Here is a 27,077-nt window from a genome sequence, read left to right on the forward strand (position 1 = left end):
TAGTACCTGACTGTTACTTCCGTTTTTTTCGAACGTTTTTTCGTGATCCTATCCTGTAAAATTTCCCGTATGACTCGAACACAAATTGCCACGCCCCGCTGTGGAACCATTTCCAAATTGGTGGTCAGCATCGGTAGCGGGTGAGTTATATTCTTATGCTATGTGGAGGATCCACTTTTCTTCTCTTCTGTGTGCTCACTAGTTAACCTCTTTGATGTGAATAAAATTGTAAAAGTTTATTTGTGAGTTTGTTCTGCCTTACAAATGTATTATAGACCTCCAAGATTATTAACATGTTTTTTATGGTACCGTATTCAGAGATAGCTCTATAAAGTCTTAAAAAATATTTTCGAAATATTTAACAAGAAGCTCTTTCTTCTCTTTTATGCTATCCAATAAACCTCTTTAATTCTACCTTCCAACAACAAGCTTGATCTTCAAGATTATTTACTTTTAGTGTTATACTTTACCATTCTCAGAGCTAGCTTTATAACAGCTATAAAACTATTTATGAAATCATTTTTTGAGTTTTGATCCGAGGTCCTTGTTGATTTTAATGTTTATAAAGTATTATAAATTTGCGAATATCGAATTTTATAAACGAGTTTAATGTGTATTTATAATATAATATAACAGAGTTTTTATTAATACAACTTTCATCACACTTGTACTAACAGAATAATAAACCCGACTATAATGGGAATATATAATAATAATGTTTTCTATAAAATTTTATTACTTTTTAATTCAGTACTCTTACTCTACCAAAAAAATCCCCTAGCGAAACCTTTATTACTTATGCAGATGCTTCAACACGGTCCTACTACGCGAACCCCTCCTGGTTGATCCTCCAAAATGGAATGGTGGACCTAGGCCCCATAAGGGAACCCATAACTAGTGATTACCCAAAGAAGGCGACTGCCTTCCTGGAGCGACATTTCGGAGGGAACTCCCAAGTGAGGACTTCAAAAGCAACTCAACAGCGTCTTGCGTCGATGCAATTGCATGTTTTGGCTGACAATAGTGAAATGGATTGTCACGACGAAGATGCTCTTATTTGGCACACCTGGCTGGTGGAAAAGGTGAAGTTTCCGCCAACTCAGTGCGCGGTCATCAGCGAATGGAATGATCCCTTCACCGAAACGCTGACGAGTTCCTATTGCTCCTGGCACTTAAAAAACTGCATGGCCTGGCAGCTTATTGTAAGCAATAAAAGAGCAGAGGCGAATTGGTAGGTGGATAAAGAGTCTAAAAGTATGCAACAATATATATTGAGCCCGAGAGTCAGTGTGATTAATTTCTAAACACGACATACTTTTTTTTTTGCATACTTTTAGACACCTTTTTTTAAATGATATCGTAGTTATTTAATACTTTTTCTTTTAAAAACTTTTTTTAGCTTCTGTCTGCGAATCAAGAAAATCATGGATATTGCCCACAGTCTGGTTGACCCGGAACTAGAGCAGAACGAATCAGGGATGGATAGGTCTTCTTTGGTTCCCGCGTTGACCAGTGCCGCTGATCTGCTCCAGAAACTGAACGATCTTCTCGAGCTCCAGGAAAAACGCAACCGACTCTACAAATGCCTGGCTAAAATATAAAAAGACCGCGATTGGAGTGCTGACCCCTTGATGTCTGCATAGATTTGATTTATTTTATTAAAACTTTCTGTCGTATTTTCGTAGTATTTAGACATATATCCATTTAGTTATCCGATATTTGGTATCTGGTTTGTATATAGAGAAAGTCCGTTTCGAAGCTTTACATGCATGTGGTTTTGAACAATATCTTAGGTTTAGCATAAGTATCATAAAGAGTTGTATCGTAATTAGTTTATTTATATGTTAAGTTGGCATTTTGTTGCATGTACGGGTGTGTACAACCGGTCTTACTCAGGGCTTCATTTTTAAAGCTTTCAAATTAATTCAAACTTCGCCCATTTCATATTTAAATTTTAAAAATGAATCCCTGGGTAATCTCCGTTTCAAGATTGTACCAATTTGTCTTGGTTTTAAAGCTTAAGTTATTAATTGTTAGTTTCAAATTGTATTGGTTTTAAAAGAATAGAATGAAATCAGCTTGAAAAAAGGATTAAGGACAAGTCATAATTATAGCTATAGCACCTTGAAAAAACATTAGTTAATAGCGTTGTAGGTTAACTTTAAGTTTAGTTTCCGATTTTACTAAGCAGAGAAATTTAGTGGAAATGCTTTCCACCTGAGGGTGGGGTGGAAAGCCCAAGGGCAAGTGTCTAACGTTGACTAGATCCATTTCCACCCTTCAGTTTGACAGTGTCACATTTGCATTCGCCTGCATTGGGTGTGTCCAGCCTCGGGCTGATGCAAGTGGCTCTTGATTGATTGATTGATTGATGTTTGCGGGAGATATATATATATATATATAGTTTAGTTTGAGTACATATTGTACACCGAGAACTACTGGCAAAGAATACTGAGTCAAAGGATACTGTGTCACAATTATTAACAACAATTATCTACAAATTGTAGCCATGCATACATTTTTTTTTATACTTATGTAATCTCAAATAAATCTTGTATCCTTAAATATAACTACTTTTATTTCAAGTTTTAATTGGTAATTAAATAAAATACTTTATGCAAATACACATAGAAAATATAAATACACATATAATGTAATATTATAAAATCGATGTTCTGATCTCTTGATGTTATCATTTCTTAATTGTTTACTTTAAGTGGCTCGATTCAGTGTTGCAAATTGTTTGATTGGATAAATTTCCGTTTTGGTTTTGACTTTGGGGGAAATATACTCTCAACATCTTAACATACGATAAACATTTATTTAAGATTGAAACATTAATATTAGATTTGTGTTACCAATATAGCTTCGTTTCGGTTTGGATCTCTGTTCGCCCAGGATCCTTCCCCGATACCAAAATCCTTCTCATTTCTGCCCCTTTTGGGTGCAGCTCTAAAGTAAACATTGCCTCACTTATGGATTTCCCCTTGTTCGGGTGACAAAAATAGAGTTGGCTAAAATCTCTTTTTGGTATGTTCTCAAGCCTTCACCCGTTTACTCGTCGTCGGGCGATATTTTGGCCAGTGTCAGCAGGATCATGGTCAGTTCTTTGCGGGAGATCTTTCCATGCTTGTCGGTGCCAACTCCACGCATGATGGTCTCTTCAAAAGCAGCCAGATCCTGGGCATCGTAGTCGTCCTGGAGGCAAATAAAAATGTTGAAAATCTTTTTACCCATTACTTAGAAAACAAAATTGCTTGATTTTATTAATCGCTGTGCAACAATTTACTATATAAGTAACAATGGCATAAATTTATTATTATTTTCATTTATTATAAAAGGGAGTAGACAATAACCTTAAAGTTCTTTTAATGCAAAAAAAAAAAATAATTTTATGAAAAATGTATTAATTTAATAAATATTTGACCAAATATGGCGTTAAAGATGAGCCAGCCATTTATATTAAGGAAACAATTACTTTAACAATGATTTACGATAACATGACTAAAGTAATTGTTTAGGTAATTTTTACCTAAATATAATTTCCTATATAGAATTATATATACTAAGGAACTCTTCCTAAAATCAAGGAGTTATTTTTTTCTAGGTGTAAAGAGATTACCCACCTTCTTGACCAGCTCCAAAAGATCCTTGAGGAAGCCCTTGAGCTCCTCGTTTTCAATGGTGCCACTGTTGTCCTGCATTTATGTAAAAAAATTTGTTTATAATTATGTAAATTCCTTTAACCAAATGTTTCTTAATTTATGTTTTACTTACACGATCGTAGAGCGAGAATACTTTTTCAATATCTTCTTTGGTCAATTTTGTGGCGCCCTGTGGATATAAAATTCAAGTAATTACTACAAAACTCTCAGGTAAAACTCGTTCATATACATGGCTGACATAAAGGTTTATTTATAAGTTTTGTGTACAGTTTGGATTTGGCATACTTTTTTAATGATTTGAAAGCGGAAATTGGTTAAAAAACTTTTGTTTCAGAAATATTTTATTAATAGGCCAGAATGCTTTAGTTATATATTATTTAAATTTTAATTCTATAAACATCAAGTATGCCAAATCCAAATTCGAAGTAAAACTAAATCTAATTTCATGTTGTTGGATATCATATAGCATACATTTCAGAGTCTTGCTTGGATGATCCTGCAACTTTTATATTGACCAGACTGGAGTATATATACTGCTTTAGCAATGGTTTTTCCCTATAACCTAAACTACAGGTCGTGGCGTGTCTTTTGGTGCGATTTCGGATTTGATTGGTTATATAAAAAGCGCCAAAGGCATAACTCATGCTAAATATACGCAAATACAATAAAAACATGCTTTTAGAAATTTAGGAATGTCTCCAGGGAAGGAAATTAGTTAGTATCATACTAGGGATAAAAAAAGGTATTCCATATTCACTCTCATTCGTTATGCTTAAGGCTACGGCTTAATTATGCTAAATGAAACATACTGCCAATTATTTATATGCGTTCTCTGCCGTTGACATTCGCTAATTAATATGAATTATGGCCCAGGTAAAGCAGATTTGTCTTTAGCCTTCGCCACTCTCATTTGGGATTGCCCCGGATGTGTTTTCCACGAGGGAAACACGAAATTTATCGATTCCATTTGCGCCCGGCAAATTGCACGAACTATTTCCCCCCATATGTAAACCCCCTTTCACATAAACTTTGTACACTTCCACACGGTCATGCAGCTCGTAATTTTGGGGGTTATGCAATGTGGACAAGGTGGCGCCTCAAGTTCAATGTTTTTAGTTCATAGTTAAATCAAAAAATTATATGAATTCAAAGATATTATTAATTTTTTTCTAGATTATTGCTTTTTTTTTTAGTTATTGGCATACTAAATTATTGTAGTTAATTTTTGTCTTTTGGAGAATATTATTTTCTTATTTTTTTTTATTATTCAAAACTTGATTAATTTTGCTATCGTTCGAATAACATGAAATAGTTTCCTATGCAATGCAATGATGTAATTTATTTCTTTTTTTTCTATAGCACGAGAAATAAAAGTTAAGGTACCTTTTTAAAAAAATAAACCGTATTTTGTTCCTAAATTTATATATCTTTTTCCCAGTGTATCTAAGGTGCGAGAGAAAGCTGCGAGGTGGAACTTAAGGTCCTGTTTACTTTATCCTTGGGAAAGTCGGATAACATTTGTTTTACTGGCGCCATGAAAACGCAGTTGGCGCATTCTTTTTGCGTTCTTAACGGGATTAGAAACCCATTAAGTGGGAACCCTTTTTCCACTTAAGCTTTAAAAAATGTGCTTAGCCCACATTATAAATTGCGGGCGAGTTTACACTTTGGCGGTGGAAAAGCTCCTTAAATTGAATTTTTCACCAACTCGAAGAAAAATATATATTTTCGGTGGCTGCTTTTTTGTGGCTTTGCTCTTTGTCAAATTGCTCGTACTTAAGTGAAATTGTGCCTTGAACGTGATGTGATGTGATGTAGCCACCACGCCCACACACATTGATGAAATGAAGTAATTATTTTACACTTCAACACTTTGAAAAGCCGGTGGCAAGAGCGTGTCAGCCTGGGGCTGCCATTATCCATATGGCAGTGCCACAAAATATATCATCCATTCCCCGCTCTCCGCATCTGCACCCCGAACTCAATGACTAAATTATGCAAAAGGTTCCCATGGTGGAGGGCAGGAAGTGGAGCTGGAATTCCACATCAACGTGTAATTTGCGTGGACCTCACATCGTTAAGGCCAAAGCTGTTCACGTACTTGGGCTCAGGATGTGTTAAGTGGGAAATGGGGTGGACCAATGCCATCAAAAGTCTAATTAGTAGCTCGTAGCTATCATTCTCTTGGTGAAAGTGCCCTGTGGTTGGGGTCGCATTTCTAAAGGACCCCAAAAATGGGTAAATTGCAAATTACTCAAACTTTTACTGCCACAAAGTTTAGTTTCTAAGTAAGCTTTTATTAATTAGTGAGATCTCAGGCACGAACAAATTATCAAAGTACAATAATAATAATAGATTATGCATGGTGACACAGAAATCTTTAACTATTTAAAATTCTTAACTGTTAAAAAACGGTGCCTAGTTCTCAAAAATTTTTAAATATTATTTTAAAATCTCTTAAAAATGCAACAAAAATTTTTTCATGAAATTTATTTACTCAAGAATGCTGGAATAACTATATGCCACTGTGTTTTTAAGACTATTTTATTTTGTATGTATTTATATTATATTAAAATACACATTTTCATTATCATACACACTGCAAAAGCTTAAATAATTATTTATTTTTATTATTAAACGAAAATATAAAAGCCACTTAAAGTTAAAATGTTCATGCTTTTTTCATGCATTTCGGTTCATAAGCAAGACTGTTTCAAACCAATTCAAAGCATTTCAGTGGTTTTTGTTTATCTACTATTTTGTTTGCTGCACTGAATGGAAAAACTGCTATCTACAAAAAATGACCAACTCAATCAATTAAAATTCTTGAGTTCTTATCAAGTGGTCAAACAAAAAATGATTGTTTCAACAAGTATTATCCAAAGTACAAAATAAAAAAGTTTTATTGAGAGTTTTAATGGGCCACCAGTGTCTATAATCGTTTTTATACGCACATGAGTTATTTTTTTTAAGCACTAATTTCTGTTTGTTGTTTAAATGCTTGATGATGGGGTGAAAAATACTTACATCAATGCCCTCCTTTAGTGTGTGGTTTTTATATATATAAGTTTTTTGTTATGTTATTCATTTCATTTCATTGGTTTCGGTTTTGTTTGCAGGAATGTAAATAGTTTGTGTATTGTTTTACGAAATATTTTTGTTTGTTTTCATTGTTGGCAGTGCAATTGGTTGCAGATTGTTGTATGCAAATTTTTGTTGTATATACAGCAGATGGCAAAAAGTTTTGATTTGCGGTAATTGTTTAGTTATTTCAGAGTTGATTTTCAAATTGCATTTGTGAGATAAGTCGGAAGTTTATAGGTGACAGCCCCGATTGTTATACACCACGTGCACGGTATAATTGATTTGACAATTGTTATTTGTAGTTTGATTAAATTATGGTTTTTGGTTTAGAAATAAAAATGCACAAGATTATAGAAGTATATATGCAAAGACATAGTATATTGTTATGTTCATATAGATACAGATGGCATAGAGGAGGTAGGCGGAGGGGAAAACGAAAAAGATATATATAGAAAGTTAGAAAAGTTGTAAACTAAAATTAAACTGTTTATTTAAGGGCAATCAGAGCGGGCGCATATTAATTGCCAGCTTTGATTACTTTTATCTTTGAAATTATGGAGTACATGATTTTTAAGCTAAAGTTTAAGTTTCTTATTTTTAGTAAGCCAAAAGATCTAAGATCTGGATGCAGCAAAACTAAAAGTGACAAATATCAAGTATCCGCTTAGTAGAAAGTAAGCAAATGTATTACCAATTGGAGGGCAAACGATTTCTGCTTATCTAGTTGATTGCTCTAATTTCGAAATAATTGCTAGATTCGAGTAAACCCAAAAAGAAATTCAACTTAATAAAATTGTCTGTGCCGCGAGGTCACGTTTTCACTTAGACGATTCCTTTTCTAACCATTTATTTTTCTGCCCTTAACAACAGCTAAAAGTGCCAGCATGTTTTGCTCGAATGTCCTGCTGTTTCTTGTCCCTTTTTCACTTTTTCCCCTTTTTTTTGTCCCTTGTCCACACCTATTGCCAATCCCACTGGCTTTTCCTGTTGCAGCACATTATGTCACTGCTCGTTGCGGTGCATGCGGCGTTTACGTGATGTGCATTAGCATAACGCTTTCTGGCACTTTTGGCCACCAGCCAGCAATACACTGTGCCACATAATTGGACGCCGCGAGAGACCGAAAGAAGTTGCAGCTTTCCGAAGTTTAGGGTCCTGCATATAACTTATCAAAATGCTGATGCATGCTTTTATGGTTTTTATGGCCGGCGCCCTCGGTCCCTAAGAAATTATATAGACGTAATAACTGCACCTTGGTAAATGTGCTGGAAATGCCTATTTTATGGCTTCCAGAGCCTCGGAGCTGCTTGCTTTTTATGGCACTTCATAACGGGCGACTTACGATGGCCAAAGTACAAATATATACGCATATAGGGGGTGGTCAGGTGCCTGGTTTTCCTCCGGATTCACTGGCTCGGAACTGAAAGACAGCAACCTTGTCCGCGCCGTGAGTTTTCGATTAAAATCCAACTTGTCCCGCTACATTGTTATGCATGATTCCCCATCGCCATCCCCATCCCCATCCCCATCCCACTACTGGCACTCACTCACTACTGTCCTCAATAAAAACCAAATAAAATGTCGTTTGTGCTGCGAGCTGTAACAATGAGCAAATATGCGGCATGCATACTACAGCCATTCGCATGGAGCACTGTTCGTTGTGCAATCCTGCGGCTTCTTCGGCTTTTCGCTTGGACTGCCGCTTCACTTCCACTGAGTGTACATCTCCATATCTCCACATCGCCACGTTGTCCATGTTCCTGCACCCAAAAAGGGTACATACACATAGAAAAATAGTGGTTATGCATGACCTAAACAATTTAAAATAGACTACATTTTCATTTTTTAGTAATCTTTTACATTACTTTTCAAGGCTAAGTGTAGACTATTTTAAGGCGAATCGGATTCTTAATTATAATTAAAAATATAGAAAAATTTTGACCATATTCCAACTGTTTAGAAAATGTTAAAAAAAATATATTTTTTTGCCATTGTGTTCCTAAATTTTGTTCTTTAACAAAAAAAAAAAAAGAAATGATATGAAATTTGTAAATTTCAATTTATCAAATCTATTAAGTAGAGTTAAATTAAATCATGTAGCGATAAAAAAAAGTTCATTCCCCTTAAATGGTCTGGTTTGCTACATTTTTAGGTGATTTTTTCCCTTTTAGGTCTTTTTTCTGTGTGTGGGGTACATCAGAAACATCTTTTCGTTGAAAGAACATGCGAGATGCATTTGAATTTACACCAGCTCCCAGCTACCATTTTAAAATGGAAAGCGTAAGGGATGTAAGCTGACATCAAGCTGACTTCAATGTGTTTATTTCGAAGATAAAAAAAAAAAAATATAAAGTAACGTATTAACTATACCAAAAGTCCCGAAAAATTACAATTTTTCTAACATTTTGCAAGCTAGCAACAAGAAACACAAATAAATAAATAAAGGAAACAGCAAGTTATATGTCTGGCAAAAATATGTAAAACACAGACCTTAATGCTATTTCCCTTGACTCAAAATATTTTACAATTAAGTTTATCCTTACACATTAAATGTTTAACTTACTTCTTTATTCTTTTTCCCAATTAGGTGTTTATTTAACTTTAGTTTTAGCGGTTATTTTTGGGTTCACTTGGCTTTGCTTCAATAAACTCTTTTTATAAACTTTGTTATAACCAATTAAATTAGTTGTGAAATAGACGAATTATAAAAGTGTGTATGTACTGTTTGGCGTGTGGCGCATTGAAAATGCCAATTTCGTTAGAATCAACGAACAAGCAGCCAACAAAGTGATTTAGTGCAATGGGAATCCAATTGCAATCGAAACCAATACAAAGTGGGTGCAGGCTGAATGCAACACTTTTGATTTTGATACCACTGCAATGGGGTGCTGTGCCACCCCGAAATTTAATACTCAAACCCAAACCCAACCCATCGAACTTTTCGGCAACCGCTGCCAATGAGCAATGAGCGTCAATGCGACTGAGGCACGTACATTTGCAGCAAATAACAATAAGAGCTCTCAATGCCCCCGATTTCCCCTCTTAGAGACCATTTTTTCTGTTCTGTGGATCTCGCCCACTTGATTGCCAAGAACAACGAGTGGAGGTGCCTTTTTCTTTGCTGTTCCACGGACTGTACTAATACCTACTTGGTGATGTGGTTCATGTGGCAAACGCCTAACAGCAAACGGCAAAAAGGAAATCCAAACACGGAGGACGAACACGATAAAAAAGAGTTTGCCCAAGGCGGGGGAAACGCGAATCGGAAAATTTGGAAGGGCTGGCTCAGCAAATTGGGAGTTTTCCAGGCAGAAGGTCCAACATTTATTTCCGCCAGCCCCTATTAAGTAAAGCATTTTATGAACAGTGGAGCTGTCTTTACTAGAACCTAAAACTACCAAAAAATACTTTTTTTTGGGAGGGACTGCTATTGATTGTTTAAATTGGTCGATCTAGATTTGAAATATATTTTTTTTTAATATTATCAAAAGCATTCTACATAAAAAAAAAAAATATTTCACGAAATAACTGATTAATGCATAAATGCAGAAAAATTATTATAATCGGCATAAAACGATTAAAATTCGACTATAGTTTGATTTTCAATTAAAACCCTTCCTCTCCAAAATTTACAATTTTATAATTTAAGTGAATGCATTTGTATGCTCTTATGCAAAAAATATGTTATGAAGTTTATGCTCTAAGTAAGAGTTAAAAAAAGGTTTTCCTAACTTACAGAAAACTGTGCCTTTTACAGTTTTTAGTCATCCAAAATAAATACTTAATTAAATCCCGTTTGCTGCAGATTTTATATAAATTTGGCACCATTTTATATCAATCTTGGGCCTGCATAAATTTGGAGCATTTTCCAAGAATGTTTCCTTAAACAGCTGCTGCTGTGAGCAAATAAAAAGTGGTTCTGTTGTTTGTATGTCCTGATTCCATGCCAACATGCTTAAAATGCGAGAGTGGAACACACATACTTTTGGGCAATTTTTGGCCTCTGGCAAGTTACGTGACATTCGGAGGCAGAGTCAAAGGCAATGACAGAGCTTAATTTAACCGCATTTGGCATCATCAGCAGTGGGCCCAGTCAGAAGGGGTTCGTTGAATTTCCCAGGGGAATTTTAAGCTCAAACATCTGCTGTCAGTGGCCAAAAAGTTTGTTTTGCCAGCACCACATGGCTTTTCTTCTGCTAATTGCTCGGGTATCTCTCTGAGGCAAACTAATATTAAAGTATTTAATGGCCAGCCATTTGGGGACTTTCCACCTTCTGTGCTGTTTATGCAGCGGTTGCTGTTTTGCTTCTCCTTTTTTTTTTTACCTATTTACAACCCAATTCGAATCACATCAAATATGTTGACGCTCGAGCAAAAACTGGGGGAGAATAAGAAAAAACGTCTGCTTTCGGAAATTGATTCGAATTCCCAATCCGCCAGCTCCCACGCATTTTGTTTGCTCGAAAAGCGTGGAAAGTGGGTGAAAGCACCTGCCCGTTTTAGATGAGCTTTGCCATTTTGCTTCGTTTATTTTTACGATTGCAGACAACATTTCTCCTTTCCTCCTGTTTTTTTTTTTTTGGGAAATAGCCATGGCTTTATTTGTTGCGACACAACCAGAATTGGCTTCAGGAAAACCCAGGGGTTGTGACTATTTTGTTTTGTTATGGCCACAACTTTTCAATGTTGCATTCAGTGTCGAATTTGTTGGAAGGCGAGAGGAAAAATAAATAGTGGCTTTGTCCTTTTTCAAAATAGTGAATACGCTGATCTGTTAAACGAGAATATAAATCTCTAAAGGGGTTTAGTAGTTAGAGTTACTTTGCAAAAAAAAGCTATGCAAAAAGTTCCGAAATAAAAAAAATTTGTACACTTTAAATAGAATGAAACTGTAAGAATAAATATCTGACTATCAAATTTAAAATGTTATATATTGGTTTTAATATTTAGAATAACTGAAAACCATAATAGATATAAACCAAATTGAAATATATGTACAATAATTACAAAATATTTGCATTTACTACGTCTTTTCTACCAGTGTACTTTTCTCTTCCGAATTATTTATTTGTAAAGTTTGTTGAATGGGCGGTTGATTTTTGTTTGAGTGCACTTACGTAGCCATGCATTATTAAGTAATTGATTGCTATTCAATGAGTAGAAACCTTTTATAATCTGGCTGCATTATCCCAACCTTTTTCTATGCAATTTTCCTAATTATAGTACCTTTTTTCTCAGTAAAAAAATACCTTAGGGACCATAAATTTTTTTCCCCCGTCGGCACAGACATCCAAACAATAAGAAAAACAAAATGTAAAAAAGAACAAAAATGCATTGCTTAATTGAGTTAGTTGCAAAGCTAAGTAAGTTAGAAAGTCAAGGCTGCAGCTAGTGACAAACCAAAAAATCAGACTAACCTAGGTGCTAGACGTGTTTTGTTTTAAAGGCAAGCCGAAAGTTTGTTTAATAATTGTACTATTGGTAAATGCTAAGGTTATGTTCTGAAAACCGCGAAATCTTGATTGTATCTGCACTTGGCAATTTCCTCGATTGAACGATGTTTTCTTTGGCCTGGCTGGAAGTCATTGTCATATCGCTGCTGTCACTTACCTTAAAGACCTGGCGGCAAAGGAAGTTCTCTTTAACCGGAAGCAATCTGCAATAAATAAGTTAGCTGGCTGGCTGCTGTCTGCATTTGGAAATGCGACTTCAAGGACACTTACTTGGCCATTTCCGACAGCTGCAATCGTCCGTCCTTGTTGGCATCGAATACTTGCAGCTGAATGGAGAAGTAGTTGGGCATACATTAATATAGTTTGGCTACGAATTATTTACACCATTGTGTGTCAATTGCATATATTAGTGCATCTGTCAATAATAACAGCTGTGTTGAACTTATGAATATTAGAAAATAATCATCTTGCATTGTGTGGGCACTATATTTATGCTATTTTCTTGTTATTCTTATTATTATTAGTCAATATTAAATTAAAAATCCCTAACTCCTAGAACCAAAAGTATTTACTTTAAATTACTTATTTTTTCACTTTCATGATTGCCTTCATGAATTCGAAGTATGAACTTAAAGATCTTTCATTCCCTTGTTTTGTATTTGAAAATAAAATAAAAATTCTATACTTCTAAAATTAAAGAAATTATTTTATTTATCATTCAACTTTTGTATTTTCAGAACTTCAGTTAATATTTTCCAATTACATCTTTACTACGTTTGAATAAAAGGAAGGATTTTATTCATTTATTTTTTAACTTATAAAACTTAGTACTACTTCTTTGTTCATGTAAACTCACCATGGTATCGGTGTACTCAATGAGCTTGTCCTCGGACACATCGTTGATCTTTTTGGCCTCCTTGAGCAAGTCGCGCAAGAAATTCTTGAGCTCATCTGCTTCAATGTAACCCGAGTTGTCGGTGTCGTATTCACGCCAGATCTAATTTAATTTCGAAACGAGAAGGAATGGCAAATTAATTGAGAAATTTGTGAGGGGTATGAAATTCCTGATTGTCACCTACCTTCATGAATTCAACGCTAGATTCCAGTGGGTTATCGAAGCGGAAGAGCAAAAGGAAATTCTCCTCCATGGGCAAAAGTTGGGCCAGCTGCGAAAGGATAGCGAAAGAAATACCTTTTGTTTCAATGCGTGACTTGACCATAAAATGAAATTAGTTATAAATGGGGGTGTTATTCGGTACAGGGTTTCTCTCTCTACTCCACTCATTTTCCGGTGCATTGCGCGAAAGCCGAGAGAATCTTGCTGCACTTTCATTAGCGAACAGTTGAGAAAAGTTTACGTTCCAGGCATTCGTTAAAACTTTCTGGCATAATTTAAGTGTCGAATTGAAGCTCTTACCCTTCACTTGTAATCATCTGTGGTCGTGTAAAACTTTATAATTCGCTCTGTGGCGAAGGGAATTTGCATTTTTTGCTTGCCGCTGGTAATTTCTGTCGCTATCGCAATTAAAGTTTATCTCCAGGCCAAAAAGCCTTGTTGACAGGCCAGTTAACAGCGGAGTTTAACCCACAGTTATTTCAATCGATGTTCGACGTGGCGTATGAATAATGTGGACCACATGAATTATGAATGCCCCCTGAGCCTTTGTATTGCGAGCCACCTTAATCAACAATCCATGGGGGCTCTGCTACTTGAACTTTTCACTTTTCTTTACCGAAACTTTCTTCCCGTTTTTTTCGGGGCTCGTTTATCAAAAGTCCATTGTGCCGGGTGCTTTATTATTCCCACCATTCAAAATGTACAGAGAAATCTCCTTTCAATAGTCCGTGCTGCCAGGTCCAACTTCAATTAAAAACTCATTTAATGTTGCCCCCACAAAAATAAAGTAAAACTTTTTTTTTCGGTCCAGACCTTCCCAGAAAGTTTTTTTTATCTCCGGGGGGAAACGTGCAATAATTTATAGGTTTTGGGGTGGGTCGAGACATTTAAAAACAAATATCAAAAAGGCAAAAAAGGCGCCACCACGACTAAAGGAAATGTCATTTCGAATACAAAAAGCCATAGGAGACAACATTGCGCATACGACACGGGGGCCACTTCAAATCGAAATTTGCGGGCAGTTTTAAGTCTTGGTGGCCACACATTGCCATTGGTCATAACACCCACCTCTCTGATATCGATTTTGCCATCCTGATTGTCATCGTAGGCTTCCATGAAGCAGGACTTCAGTTCCTCGAGCATGGTGTCCGTGACAGCCTGTGGTTTGGAGCAGCAAGATTAAGATGCAGTTGGTCGACCCAACGGAAAACTCACCTCTGGACTGATGTCTGTGGCATTGGCACTCGACACAAACTCCCGGAGAAAGCCGTCCAGCTCGGTGCCCTCAATGTAGCCATTTCCTAAGGTTAATTAAGACAAAGTAACATTGCAAGTTACATTTCAATTCATTCAATAAAAAAATGACCCATAGTTAGGTAAAGGTCTAGAAACAGTTTAATTTTTTTACTTTGGCTTGGTATTACCAAATGCCAAATTTATCTCAAATCCTTAGGATCTAGATTCGATCCGTAATCATCAGCCATTGAAACTGGCCGTAACCTTGTTGTAAAGTTTTAACTTCAAAATCGTTAAAATCGATTTTTTAAACCGGATATGATATCAAATATAACATAATTTCTGACTAAATATATCTTTGCTTACCATCTTTATCGTAGTGCGCCCAGACATCCATGAACTGGTTGGCCGACAGCTTCTTGAGTTCCCTGGACTCGGGATCGCGATATTGGCGCATGAAGTTGTGGGCCTTCTCGATTTGAACGCGTTTGGCGGCGGCAGCGGCGGCTGAATCCATTTCCTTGCTTTCTTTCGGGTTTATTTGTCTTCGCAGAGTAAGTATAGTAGATGCTGTGGGCAAATGTCTGGGGAAAAAAGAGAGCAGGAAGGAGTAGAACAATTAATTTGCAGCCATTAAAAGCTATGCTCGGTGTCTGGGGACAAAGCCAGTTGTCAGCGCAGCTGAAACTGTCAAATTAATAGCATAAAACAGAAGAAACAAACGATGTGTATGGTACGGTGGGTGAGAAATGGTCGCAGCGGGATTTCCACTGCAGCGGAGGAAGCACCGACATTGCACTCGTGTGTACGGGGACTCCCCTCATTTCGCCGCTGAAATGAGACAGGACGTCACCCCCATGCAGCTCCCTTGTAACCCCCTTCGTGACCCCCTTTGTGAGGCCCCCGCTTGACACCGCCCCTGTCACAAGTCACTGAGAGTTAAATACACCAGCGGAAAGAAGAAAAACAAGAACTGTAAACAGAATTGCTGTACAACCCACGTCTGCAGTTTTCCTGCGGCTGGGTGGCGCTAAAAATAAGAAAGGAAAGCCCTGGGCTTACGGCTGGGCTATGAAAAGAAAGCAGCGGTTGAAAGAAAAGCACTTAAAAAAATAAGTTAAGCCTTCTTCTGCTTCCGTTGGAAAAATTTACACAAATTCTTAAATTTTGTATATTTTTTAACAAGCATTGAAATTGAATGTTTAATTAGTTGATAAACTTATATTTATTTCTTTTAAATTCAAAACATTAATTTTAACGCTTCACAAAGTATTCTTTTCATTAAGCTTTCTACCAAATTTTTAAATCAACAGTTAAATCAACACAAATCCCATAACTTAAAAGCTTTCTTATAAATGTTGAAATCAATTGATTATGATAATTGTTATTAAGTACCAATTGGTTGTATTCTTTAAAATGCTTAAAAAGTGTATACCAATCTACAAGTCTGATATTGAAGTATAGTACTTTTAAAAGGAAAAATGTTAAATTGCTTATACATAAAATTATATATATTATATATATATTATCAATCTACCGCAGCTTGAAGAATGCACCGTATTAATATAAGATTGAATTTAAAATCAGTATACTTAGTGCTTTAATTTATTATATTTGCCCATAACGTTTTATTTCTTGTACGTTTTACGTGCACACATAAATCTTTAAGCCAAGAAATAGAATCGAAATTAATGTTAGAGCAAACAAATTTGTTTTAAGATTGATTAACAAGAGCTAAACTGCGCCTCAAGTGGACGTTGAACAGTGTCTGTTTGCCTTGGATTTAGCCAGCTTGGTTGCTCGTTTTACGGGCATCCGATATATATGTACTATATATATGCGGTGGGAATCGTTGACAGTTTGCTGCGGTCGCTTTTCTGTGGCTAAAACAGCGCTCACAATAGAAGAGCCGTGAGCATAAATCTGCAGCAGCTGTTGCCACTAATGAGTTTCGCAATGCACACTGTTCTTGGCACTCAAAAAACTTGGCATTAATTTGAATGATAAGAGTTATTAAATATTGTATCCATTTACAAATAAAGGGGGACTAAGGGGTATATATATCTTGGCATTTCAAATGAAGTTGACTGAGCACTTAACAATTTAAACGTATCCTAAAGAAAGCAATATTATTTTTTAAAGGAAATTAAATCGAAAAAATTACTTTAATGCATATTTTTTAGGAGAAGTTAAAACTACAAAAGTACTTCCTGCGGAAGTCCCGAAAATAAAATTATATTAAATAATTTTATACAAATTTGGTATTTCATATGGATAGCTGATATCATTGATCAAACCGCATTTACTTAAATGGCTTGCCATTTAACAAAAGTCATTAGGCACTGTGCAATAATCGCATTAGGACCAACTTGTTGACTGTGTCCCCTTTGTTTATCGAACACGCTGCCAATATTAACTTTTCATTTAATTTGCAGCGAAACTTTTCCTATTGTTCGCGAGAACTTTAGGAACTCGTGTTATCTGCCCGCGGAACAAGTTGGCCCGCATTAACCGGCTGCGATGATGGTCATTACCTGCAAACGCTTTCGTTAAGGCCGAGTGAAAGGACATTTTCCGCTTTTCCTGCCTTGCCATTTTATGGCCTGGAAATTGCATTTCACCCACTGCAATGCCTTCGAGCCTTTTCCGCTTTTCTTCCCGCTTTGCACTCCACAAACAACCTTTGTTGTCCTTGTTTTTCCTCCTTTTTTTCTTTTATATTCATGTAGAGAGTGGAAGTGCTAGAACTGTATACGTATCTATACGATTATTGCGGAATGCTGGCCGAGAACTTTTGCAATCCAGAGTGCAATATGGCAAATACTTTTGGCCCCGCTCCAACTGCCAACGGCTAATGTTTCCCCGGGGCTGAAGGTTAAATTACGGCTTTAATATAAATTGTGTAATGAGCTGTGGACTAAGCGGTAGAGCTATAAACTATAGAGACTATTATGAAGGGGGAACTACGATCCTAAATTGAAAAAAAAAATAAGTCTAAAATCTTTCAAGGGAATATCAAAAAATGTATTAGCAAAATGCTACTCCAATTGCAGCTGTCTTTTTCAGCCGTAAATTCTCTTCATTTTCAAAGAAAATCCCAAGGCAATTGCTTACCAAGAAAACCAGCTGTCAAAAGTATTATTTAAATCTTGGATTGAATCGTTTATATAAATGGGAAAACTTTTCAATTGGTATTTTGCCAAATGCAGTTTGAATTTTCAATTCATTGCGGCTTGGGGGACTAATCAAACAAATCAATAAGGAAAATGCAATAATCATAAATTCTCAACAAAAGATTATACCGAAACAATGACCAGAGAAATGAATAAACCAAAAGAAATAAATATACTTTCAGTGAAATATGTTCACCACAATTGTAGGTACATAAATTGGTCAGGAGTAAATCCTACTTTTCAAACTTTTTGTTCAAAAATGCTTACCAAGTGTCAGCTCAAGCAAATGAGAAAACTTTTTAACTAACATTGCCAAATGCTTGCTTGAATATTCTATACTTTTCTAGCCCAGGGGCCAAGCAAATTAAATCAATAAGCCAACAATAAGGCAAAAACAAGCAATGAAGTTGTGCAGATAAAAAGTTCTTGCCACAAAACCGAGGCAAAGAGTCCCCAAGGAAATAAACCAACTTGGCAACTTCATATTTAAATATGTCTTCGATGAATCAATTGGGAATAGGGCCTATTGAACGGGAAATGTTTTCGGTTCTCGGCTGACTTCAACGTCACTAATGGCCGCCTTGCATGGCAAAATACATATACAAAATCGAAAGGTAAGGGCTCCCCCTTGGGCTAAAAACGATGATAAGCAAACCAAAACTGTCAAGCCTCGTTGGCCGCATTGCATAAGCCGCGGCTTACACTCGATTCTCAGTGCTCAGTTTTCAGTGCTCAGTGCTCAGTTCTTGGATTTTCTCGAGCGCGTGTTCGAGTGGCCGGGAAAAGTCGAGGAAAAGTCCGGGGAAATGAAGGAAAAGGAGAACGCACTGCTTACCTGTCAATGGTATCCCTCTGTCTGTCTGGCTGACATTGGCAGTGGCTCACAAAAGGCACCATTCTCTTCTGCTTTCACCCACCAAGGTGGGCATGTCCTGACTTTAAGTGCATTAAGCTCAGTTCGCAATTTAATTTAAGTGTTTTTCTGTTTATTTTCCTCGCTCGGCGGGCTGTCATTTCCTTCGCATTTTCCCCCTTTTTCCTTTTCCCATTTTGCCTTGCGCTTGTTGCTGGCGTGTCTGTTATTATTTCTATTTTTAAACACTTTTGGCCCGGCTGCGGTTTCCTGCCAACTCTGAATTATGCATTAGGGTTTTGCCATTGATTCAGACTGATACCTGCAGTGCGGCTATATTTAACTATAATAACCTAACTGTAAAAATTTTACTATCATAACTACTACTAAAACGAAAAGGATCGATTGCCACGACTATTAGATACCTGTTACACAAAATAAGTGTGTCTCCGGCAGGTGGCGTCAGCAATTCTATTGGCGTGGCAAGCCATAAAGTCGAAAAGTGGAAAAAATACATTGCAGTGACATCATTAATTACATTAGAATTCAGTTTGAAAACTTTCGATTTCGCTTAGAAGTTAAAAACTTAAATTAAATTTATTTATTTATTTATTTGAACAAATGAAGTCCTTTAACTAGAATTAATTGAAATCTGAATACATTTAAGACTGAAGAAGAATCTAAGCATGTCTATAGAGCTTAAAGGATCTTATTTCTGTTTTGTTCACCCAAGTAGTTTACCCTGGATTGTAAAGGTAATGCTATCTTTAAGCATCCATCACTTTCCCCATCAATTATCGTTTCCTTTAATGCTTATTTTGATGCTCCCCCGTGGAGGTGATAAAAACCCGAGGGTGTGAGCTAATAGAATCATATCAATGTTCTAATGCACCTAAAAATGCACTTAGGTAGAAGTTGTCCAACAATGTAGGGGTTTCCTCCGCCCCCGTTGTTCCATTAGCTTTCGTGTAATAGGAAATATCAAGTTTACTACCTGACCATAATTTTTCCACTCCTAATGCACTTTCCTTGCCTTTGGCCCTCGGTGAAGGTTAAGCAGTTGTAAAACTAGAAGAGCGCTTTCACAAGTAGCCGAAAACCCTTATACTTTTGGAAGTACAACCCAGGCATCTGCCACAAAGTATAAATGTCAGCCAAAGTCGTATTCATAAATAATAATATGGAAAACTCTCACAAATCTGACATTGAAACATGAGCGGACCGAACCGACAAACAGTAACAGTCCGCTGTAGAATAAATTTAAGTGCAAGGGACCTGAGGCCCCAAAACTGCAGGCAGAATTGAAATAAATTGCTGAATGAATGACTGACTGACACACTGACTGACTGACATAAAGTTTGCACAACTTTTTGTACAGAGAAGGCTAAAACATTAACATGCGGTTGAGAGCCTTTTTAATTGCCGGAACAATAATTAGAAATACAAATTTTATTTTCAATACAGAAAAACTCCCTCATTTCATGAAATTTTTAAATAATCTGATAAATATGAAATGCATTGAAATAATTTTAATTGCCGAATAAATATAATTATAAATATATATATTATTTTCAACACGGCTAGAAAATCTACTACATTTCGTGAAACAAAAGCTATTTAAATTAACTTTACAAATATAGAAAAATATAAATGGCTTTTGATCTAGTCAAAACTTTAAAAGGACATTGCTGTAATTTTTTTCTACACTTGTGCTTTATAACTAATTGGGACCAGGTTTGAAATTTACGCAAAGCAATAGTGCATTGTAATTGTGGAAAAAACATAATTAGAAATATGAAAATTTCAAAATACAAAGCCTAATAAACTATTGCACTTCTTGATACTAGAACGATAATTTAATTGTCTTTATAAATAAGAAAACATTGCAAGTACAATAAACAATATACATTAAATTAATGATATAAATTGAAAAAAACAATACAAATAGAAAAAGAAAACAAATGACCTAGAAAAAATATAAATTTATGTAAATGCAAACACACGCACCACTGTGCTTATCATTTGGAATGTAAAACACAAGGGGCTCCGCATTGTGTGCACGTGCTGGTGGGTGTACTTTGACTTGGTTCTTTGTTTTTCTTATGTGTTTGAGTGCAAGGGTTACGACTCACGGGCACTCACCCTTGAAAGCCTGCATTTTTCGCGGCATAATAAACTTAGCCTTGGCTTGGGCCACTTTGGGCCAGCGAATGGCATTACAAGGCCCAAAACGAGGGCGTTTGACATTGACATTTGGGCCAAGCATGCCCCATGCCCGGAGAAACTATGTTTATTTATGCAGGGATGGGTTATAAAAAGAAACGCTCATCAGTTAATCTCATGAGCTGGTTATTAAACAGGCACTGCACTGCAGCCCCAGCTTCGATTTGCGTGTCCGCCCACAAAAGCCGGAGATTTATCCCAAACGGCTTAGGCCTGACACAAAAGATCGGACTGCTAAAGGTTTAATTTATGGCCCAGAGTCCAGTAGACAATTTGCAAAAGGACCGACAAGGAAAACAGCTTAATTTATTGCATTACGGTTTATTTTATACAGCCCGAGGAAATTTATGGGCAAAGTACTGTAGCGGAAGCATCATAAAAATGCAGTTAAAAATTTAAATGCCAATTTGCTAGGTCATCGCAAAAGCAGATGATTGCGTGCCAAATCACATAATATGCTGCTGATATATAGTGCAAATAAAGACATCGAACTAGTCGCTGATTTATGGAGCAAATTCCCTCAATTTATGGGGTGCAAAAATAAATTTTAATTGCCCAAAAGTGGTCATTTCAGAGGGTGCGAGAATAATTATAATTCACATGACCAAGGAACTCGCTTAATTGAATGGTTTATGGTTTTTGATTTTAATAAATCGCTTTATTTATTTTTCCTTCCTCTGCAGCGTCGAGCGATTTAGTAGTAGCGCTTCTGATGTTGATTTATGAACTTTGCATCGGAGAAGCCTCTTCCTCCGGACTAAGCACTTTGTAAACAATTATAGAAATTATAGAACGCCGAAAAGAATTTCTTTGTAATGTACTGCCGATAATCTGCCTAATTTGTATACTCGTGTTGGGGAAGCCATTTTCTTGATTACAAGATTTTTGGGGGAATTTGCATCTGTTTCAGCTTGCTTTATATTTGCCCAAAAGAAAACTCTTGAAAATGCGAGTTTTTTTGTCATGCCGGGCTGGCCAAGAGTTGTTTACGAGGTGTTGCTGATGTGCCTGCTGCTCGCAAAAGCTTTTGTGTATTTTATTTTTCATTTTCCTCGCGCTGCGTGCGAAAGAAAATGTGTGAAAATTCGCGGGGCCAGAGGGAAACTATTTTCACTTGCTTCCCTATGCTTTTAGCCTAGTAGAGGTGGTGTTTTACTGGTTTTTCTGTCCATTTTTTGCCGCCCGTACTTTAATTACATTTTATTGGTCACCGTGGAGCCGTAATTAGCCCAGCCAACGCTGGCTAACCATTAGAATCTGTTGAATTTATATTGAAAAATACTCTACCATAGGGGAAATCTAAAGAATAATTGTTTTTTGCATGACAACACGCTTTTCTGTTACTTTTCCCGGCGACTGCCACCCGCCGGGCTTTAGACAGTTTTAATTAAATTCCCAATGGGCAGTGCGGAAAGCGATGTCGTGTCATGATAAGTCCCCATGTGGTCCTTCTTATGGATTGTTATTAGTCCCCGTCAGCTGTAGATTAAAGCTTTCAATTCTTTACATGCTTACCATGATTAATATCTTTTAAAAAGCAATAAAATGGGTAAAATTGAGGGTGTCTAGAATGTGACATTTAAAACTGATATAAGCTTTCAAAGGAATCCATTTTAATGATGGTCTACACTGCGAATGCGTAATATGCACAAGGTGACATTTAAATTGATAGACACAACAATCGAATAGCTTGATTAATTTAACCCATTGAAAAAAAAACAGATGTTGTCCATGGACACAAATTTTAAAGTGTTTAATGGTTATTTTTAGCGCATAACTTTAAAATTAATTAGGTAATTATTATAAAACTCATGTAAAAAGGCAATATGAGGCATTTGTAGTAAAAATATATATTTTTTTTACAATTTTAATGGTAACATTAGGACAAGGTGACATTTAAATTGATAGACAAAACAATCGAGTAGCTTTATTTATTTAAGACATTAAAAGAAAAAAACAGCTGTTTAAAAAGATTAAAACATTCAGAAAGCTCTAAGACGAATTTTAAAGTCATTAAAAGGTTATTTTTTGATTATTATAAAATGTATGTGCATTTGTATCAAAAGGTAAATATTCCCTAAAAAATGAATACACAAAAAAGTTATTTTTTATTTAACAAATGGATAAACATTATCTGCCTAACAAATTGGTATAAGGGCACGTCGTAATGGATCTGCCAGTCACTCAATTTGAAAATTGTCACACAGAGCCAAAACATGACAGTTGTGAGGGTCAGAAAGGGTTCAAAAATCAAAAGCTATAAATAACAAAACAGAGTTTGGAGTCAGGGCAACCTATATCACAATTTTAAGTAGGGAAAGTTCGCCCAATTACTGGAATTGCATGCGCACAACCTATAGGTATAAGTATAAGTATATTAAAGAACCGACAAAACGAAAGCGTAAAATGAGAACCGGACAAACAAAGCCCGAAATTCAGCCAAAAAAATGCGTCATATGTTTTTCTTGAATGTATTCTTTTGTTTTTCATGGAATTCAGGAAAAAGCAGAAACATAAAAAGATCACAATAAATACAGACTGCGTTTGTATGTGCTGATATACATATATAGTCGTATGTAGATTTCCCCCTGACCGATTTTAAAAGGCTTCCTTTAGGTTTATTCAGTTTGGTGACTGTAACGCGTAATTGCTGCCGAAAAACCTTAAGTGATGATGTAAATATTTACATAGCTAATAGAGCCCTCTTTTTACGCTCCTTGTGCGTAAATAATAATCGAGAAATAATAATAATAATAATAAATAATAGTGGTCTTGTGGTCAACGGCTGTAATTAACCAGCTGGAAGTCTGCGTGTGGAAAGATTTCAGACTTGAGTCAATACGGAGAAATGTGAAAAACAACAAGAGGAAAATTATGCTGATTGCTGAGGGGATCCCCAGCACTTCTTGGATTTTCTGTTTGCTCGGACAGGCCCTGCGGGGGTTTTTCAAGCACCGCCAGAACTTTTCCACAAAAACGCCTCGTAATTAGAATTATTATTACCGCTAGCGCAAATGTTTTTTAATGGCTCTTTTACTTTTTGACATTGTTCAAAGATAATTACGGCCAATACCTGTGGGGCCAAAGGTTGTTCAAGAAAAGAGTGTGTCCTGCGACTTAAGTGCTGAATTTAATAGCACTTAGCTGGCGGAAATGTTACGGTTTTGCTTGCTGGGGGAAAACAAGAAAATTCGATTGCTTATAACAAAAGGTCAAGGTTCCTAGAATTTTTGTTTCAACCAAATAAAAACACTGAAAATATTCCGAAATCTATACAAAAAAATTTGCCATTTTTAACATTTTTTTTGGAAAAAAAACTATAACTTAAACATAAACTATTTCTACTAAGCAAATCTTTGAGAATTTTTTAATATGCTACTGAAAACTACTAAGCATGAAAATCACGCAGTTTCAAATCAAAATATACCAAAAATAAGACTCAGTAAAATTGATTACTTTGAAACCCAATAAATAATCACCGGAAGCTTTGTTTCACGAATTTTTCCAACAGTAAAGCCCATATTTATGTTGGCAAGAGAAATATTACATCATTGTTTTTTCATTTTATATATTCCAGAGCGCACACAATTTGAATTGCAAATAGCCCATCAATCTTGCTGCCGCTGAATAGTGTGAAATTAATTCAAATTAATGGCAATCATTGCTCATCTCCGCGTCTGTCAAATGACGTCGCCATATTTAACCAGTGTTTGTCTTCCGCTTAATCACCCATCCTTTTGCGAAATGTCGGCTATTTATAACTTGAAATCCAACTTCCTTCCCAGAGCCATTAAACGGCTGAAAAAGCGGCCTGCTGAATGCAAACAAGGCCTCCATTCTTGGCTGACAAACATATTTATTTTGATAATTCTTCGCTTCTGATATTCCTATTTATTTACGCTGCCCGAGAGCGTGCACAATGCGCCCATTTCAAATCATGAGAAACACAAGCCAAAACATCAGCCTCTCAGATTGATACATAAACGGGAAATTAGTCATGTTAATGATGCGCACATGCAATTCTTTCGACTCATTTTGTTTGAAACAAAGAATGTAATTGGCCAACTTAATCGAGTGTAGGAGGTCATATATGCCATATAATTAGCCAATTTAGCACTTGGCAGACGATCTGCATGTAGCCACATCTTCAAGGGAACGCAGCAAAAGGGTCGTAATATTTTTAGATGTTTCTCAATTATTTCGGACACCTCCCTTTGCGCTGCTGAATACATAAAAGGTTGCTCACGCTTTTACAAGGTTTTCTATCTAATTGTCATAATTCGTCATCATTTTTTTGAAAAATATTATTTTAAATATCATTTCTTACAAACATAATGCATATGCAACATAAAAGTGTGGACAAGTTTTTAAATGTATTACTACAGCCCTTGTCATAATTCGTCATAATTTTGACAAGGAATTCTTTAAATGAAGGCGAAATTAAGCCAATATTAATGGATATCTGTTTTGGTTATTCTTTAACCTTTTTTTTATTTTGGTCTTGGTTAGTGTTGTTGTGTTATGGAAAAGAATAATTATTGAAGTTGAATTTCTAGTCTAAAAGAATAGTATTTTCGTAAATATATTGCAGCTCATTCGAAGGGTATTCTCAGTTTCGGTGCCTTGAAAACAAGTCAATGAATTTGTTATAAGGAATTAAGTTAAGACGAAACTAAATCAATATAAATGGTTATCTATTTCAGATGTTCATTTTCGTTTTTTAATTGGGTCATGGCAAGTGTTCTAAGGTTAAGGAAAAGAATAATCATTCATGAGTAATTCTATGTGATTTTTTAGTACTTTCGTAAATCTAATACAGTTTATTCAAAGGGTATTCTTAGTTTCGGCGCCCTGAAGACACGTCCTTGATTTTGTCATAATTCTCAATTTGCTTTATTATATTGTGTTGCATACATTCAGGCGACGGCAACGGCGGCGAATGCATGAGGTTTCCACTGGGGCAGATTTATGAATGAGCATAAATTAGGGGGACTCGTAAATGTTGGCACGCAGCCCCAGATGCCATTGCCACAGTGTACAGTGTAGTGCCCATTACCACAGAATTCCAACCCGATGCGATCCCCGCTCATTATTTGCCCCTTCGTGCTTAATTTTGCGTATGAATAGGCAAAGTCAAGGACACAAAACGATGGCGGCGACGGCATTTCACTGTCAACTTCTGCGGTTGCCATTTGGCATACCAATGAGGACCAGCCTTTCCTCTTAATTGAATGCGTCTCCTTCGGAAAATTATCACCCGAAAGGTTTGCCCTTAGTCCCCGGAAAAACTGCCGCTCTTTGACATGCTTTAAGCTGTCAACGGGTTGAATATAAATGCAAACACATTTTTTCATTGTTGCTCTTTTTTTTTGAGGGCCGAGCTCTTCAACACAATTTTCCACCTCTCTGAAAAGCCATCGCAAATTGGGCTTTTTTCTAGTCGAAAAAATCTGCGACGAATCTGTCGGGACTGGATTTAACCAGCTTAGGCTCGTTCTGACCAGATTTAAAAGGCTTTTAGCATAAATTATAAAATGTGAATAGTATGACGGAAATCCGGTCAAAAAAACAGAAATAGTCCTAGCCCCAAATTGGCGTTTGAAAATATTAAACAGCTTATACAAGCGATTTAATGAAAAAAGTTCAGTGGCTTTTGCATATGCAACACTAAATTATTCAGCTTTTGTGAATACTTGGGCTATAACTAAGGCAGCTCCTTTAAAAGGCCATACAAATATTTTAATATATAATTTTTGTATTTCTGTTATAGCTTAATAAAAAGCAAGCATTTATATAAAAGGCTTATTTAAACTTGTAGTATGTTAAACATATCATTTAAGTATGTATGCAGTGATCTAAGTTTTTATGTTGTGAAATGAACGGTTTTTAAAAATCAATCCAATTATGTTTTTAAAAACAGCCTTTTTGTTAATTTTTTGTGGAAGAATGTAAAAGATACTCAAAAGATAACGAAAATATCGCAATTTCTCAACTTCTCAACTTCTTCTAAAAACCAATATATTCCGAACGTGTTTATTGCATTAAAATGTTTTTCAATATAAGTTTGTCATATTTACTTTTTTAGCTGCTGCTTGCTTTTGGAATTTGTGATATTCCAAAAGTTTAAATTCACTTAGCTCGACCGTTTTATAAGGTGATTTTCGATTTTGAAAATGTTTGAAAACGCACGCGACGATTGACGTTGGCAGATACTCGAACTTGTCGTTAGATTTCGTTGGAGAACCGTTAGCGCCTAGAATCCTTTGCAGACTG

The 27,077-nt window shown here is 36.0% G+C and overlaps 2 protein-coding genes across 5 annotated transcripts; one reads left to right on the forward strand and one right to left on the reverse strand.

Annotated features, from left to right (window-relative positions):
• Positions 1-6: 6 nt before the first annotated feature.
• On the forward strand, positions 7-1,687 carry LOC128254402 (uncharacterized). 3 transcript variants are annotated; one of them, XM_052983484.1, is made up of 3 exons: positions 7-140; positions 782-1,231; positions 1,400-1,687. In XM_052983484.1, exons 1-3 carry the CDS (start codon positions 70-72, stop codon positions 1,599-1,601), a joined length of 723 nt encoding a protein of 240 aa, XP_052839444.1. In that variant the 5' UTR covers positions 7-69; the 3' UTR covers positions 1,602-1,687. The 3 variants fall into 3 exon arrangements, with proteins under 3 accessions (XP_052839444.1, XP_052839445.1, XP_052839443.1); XM_052983485.1 differs by having other exon boundaries at positions 13-140; positions 805-1,231; XM_052983483.1 differs by having other exon boundaries at positions 17-140; positions 752-1,231.
• Positions 1,613-27,077, reverse strand: LOC128254401 (calbindin-32). Of its 2 annotated transcripts, XM_052983481.1 has the most exons (12): positions 26,882-27,077; positions 14,922-15,139; positions 14,535-14,620; positions 14,388-14,477; positions 13,282-13,368; positions 13,059-13,199; positions 12,473-12,528; positions 12,360-12,405; positions 6,693-6,704; positions 3,778-3,834; positions 3,627-3,698; positions 1,613-3,198 (listed from the first exon to the last, which is right to left on the reverse strand). In XM_052983481.1, exons 2-12 carry the CDS (start codon positions 15,070-15,072, stop codon positions 3,055-3,057), a joined length of 942 nt encoding a protein of 313 aa, XP_052839441.1. In that variant the 5' UTR covers positions 15,073-15,139; positions 26,882-27,077; the 3' UTR covers positions 1,613-3,054. The 2 variants fall into 2 exon arrangements, with proteins under 2 accessions (XP_052839441.1, XP_052839442.1); XM_052983482.1 differs by lacking the exon at positions 6,693-6,704.

Source organism: Drosophila gunungcola, assembly GCF_025200985.1.
Source record: "Drosophila gunungcola strain Sukarami chromosome 2R unlocalized genomic scaffold, Dgunungcola_SK_2 000004F, whole genome shotgun sequence".
In the NCBI taxonomy this organism is placed as follows: domain Eukaryota; kingdom Metazoa; phylum Arthropoda; class Insecta; order Diptera; family Drosophilidae; genus Drosophila; species Drosophila gunungcola.

Bases quoted from the DNA above. Each gene is read 5' to 3' on its own strand.
- LOC128254401 (XM_052983481.1), bottom strand. From the start codon at position 15,072: ATGGATTCAGCCGCCGCTGCCGCCGCCAAACGCGTTCAAATCGAGAAG. The intron at 12,529-13,058 runs GTGAGTTTACAT...TTCTCCATTCAG, and splicing joins TTGAGTACACCGATACCATG to CTGCAAGTATTCGATGCCAA. The intron at 12,406-12,472 runs GTAAGTGTCCTT...TATTTATTGCAG, and splicing joins CAGCTGTCGGAAATGGCCAA to ATTGCTTCCGGTTAAAGAGA.
- LOC128254402 (XM_052983483.1), top strand. From the start codon at position 70: ATGACTCGAACACAAATTGCCACGCCCCGCTGTGGAACCATTTCCAAA. The intron at 141-751 runs GTGAGTTATATT...TTTTTAATTCAG, and splicing joins GTGGTCAGCATCGGTAGCGG to TACTCTTACTCTACCAAAAA. The intron at 1,232-1,399 runs GTAGGTGGATAA...AACTTTTTTTAG, and splicing joins AAAAGAGCAGAGGCGAATTG to CTTCTGTCTGCGAATCAAGA.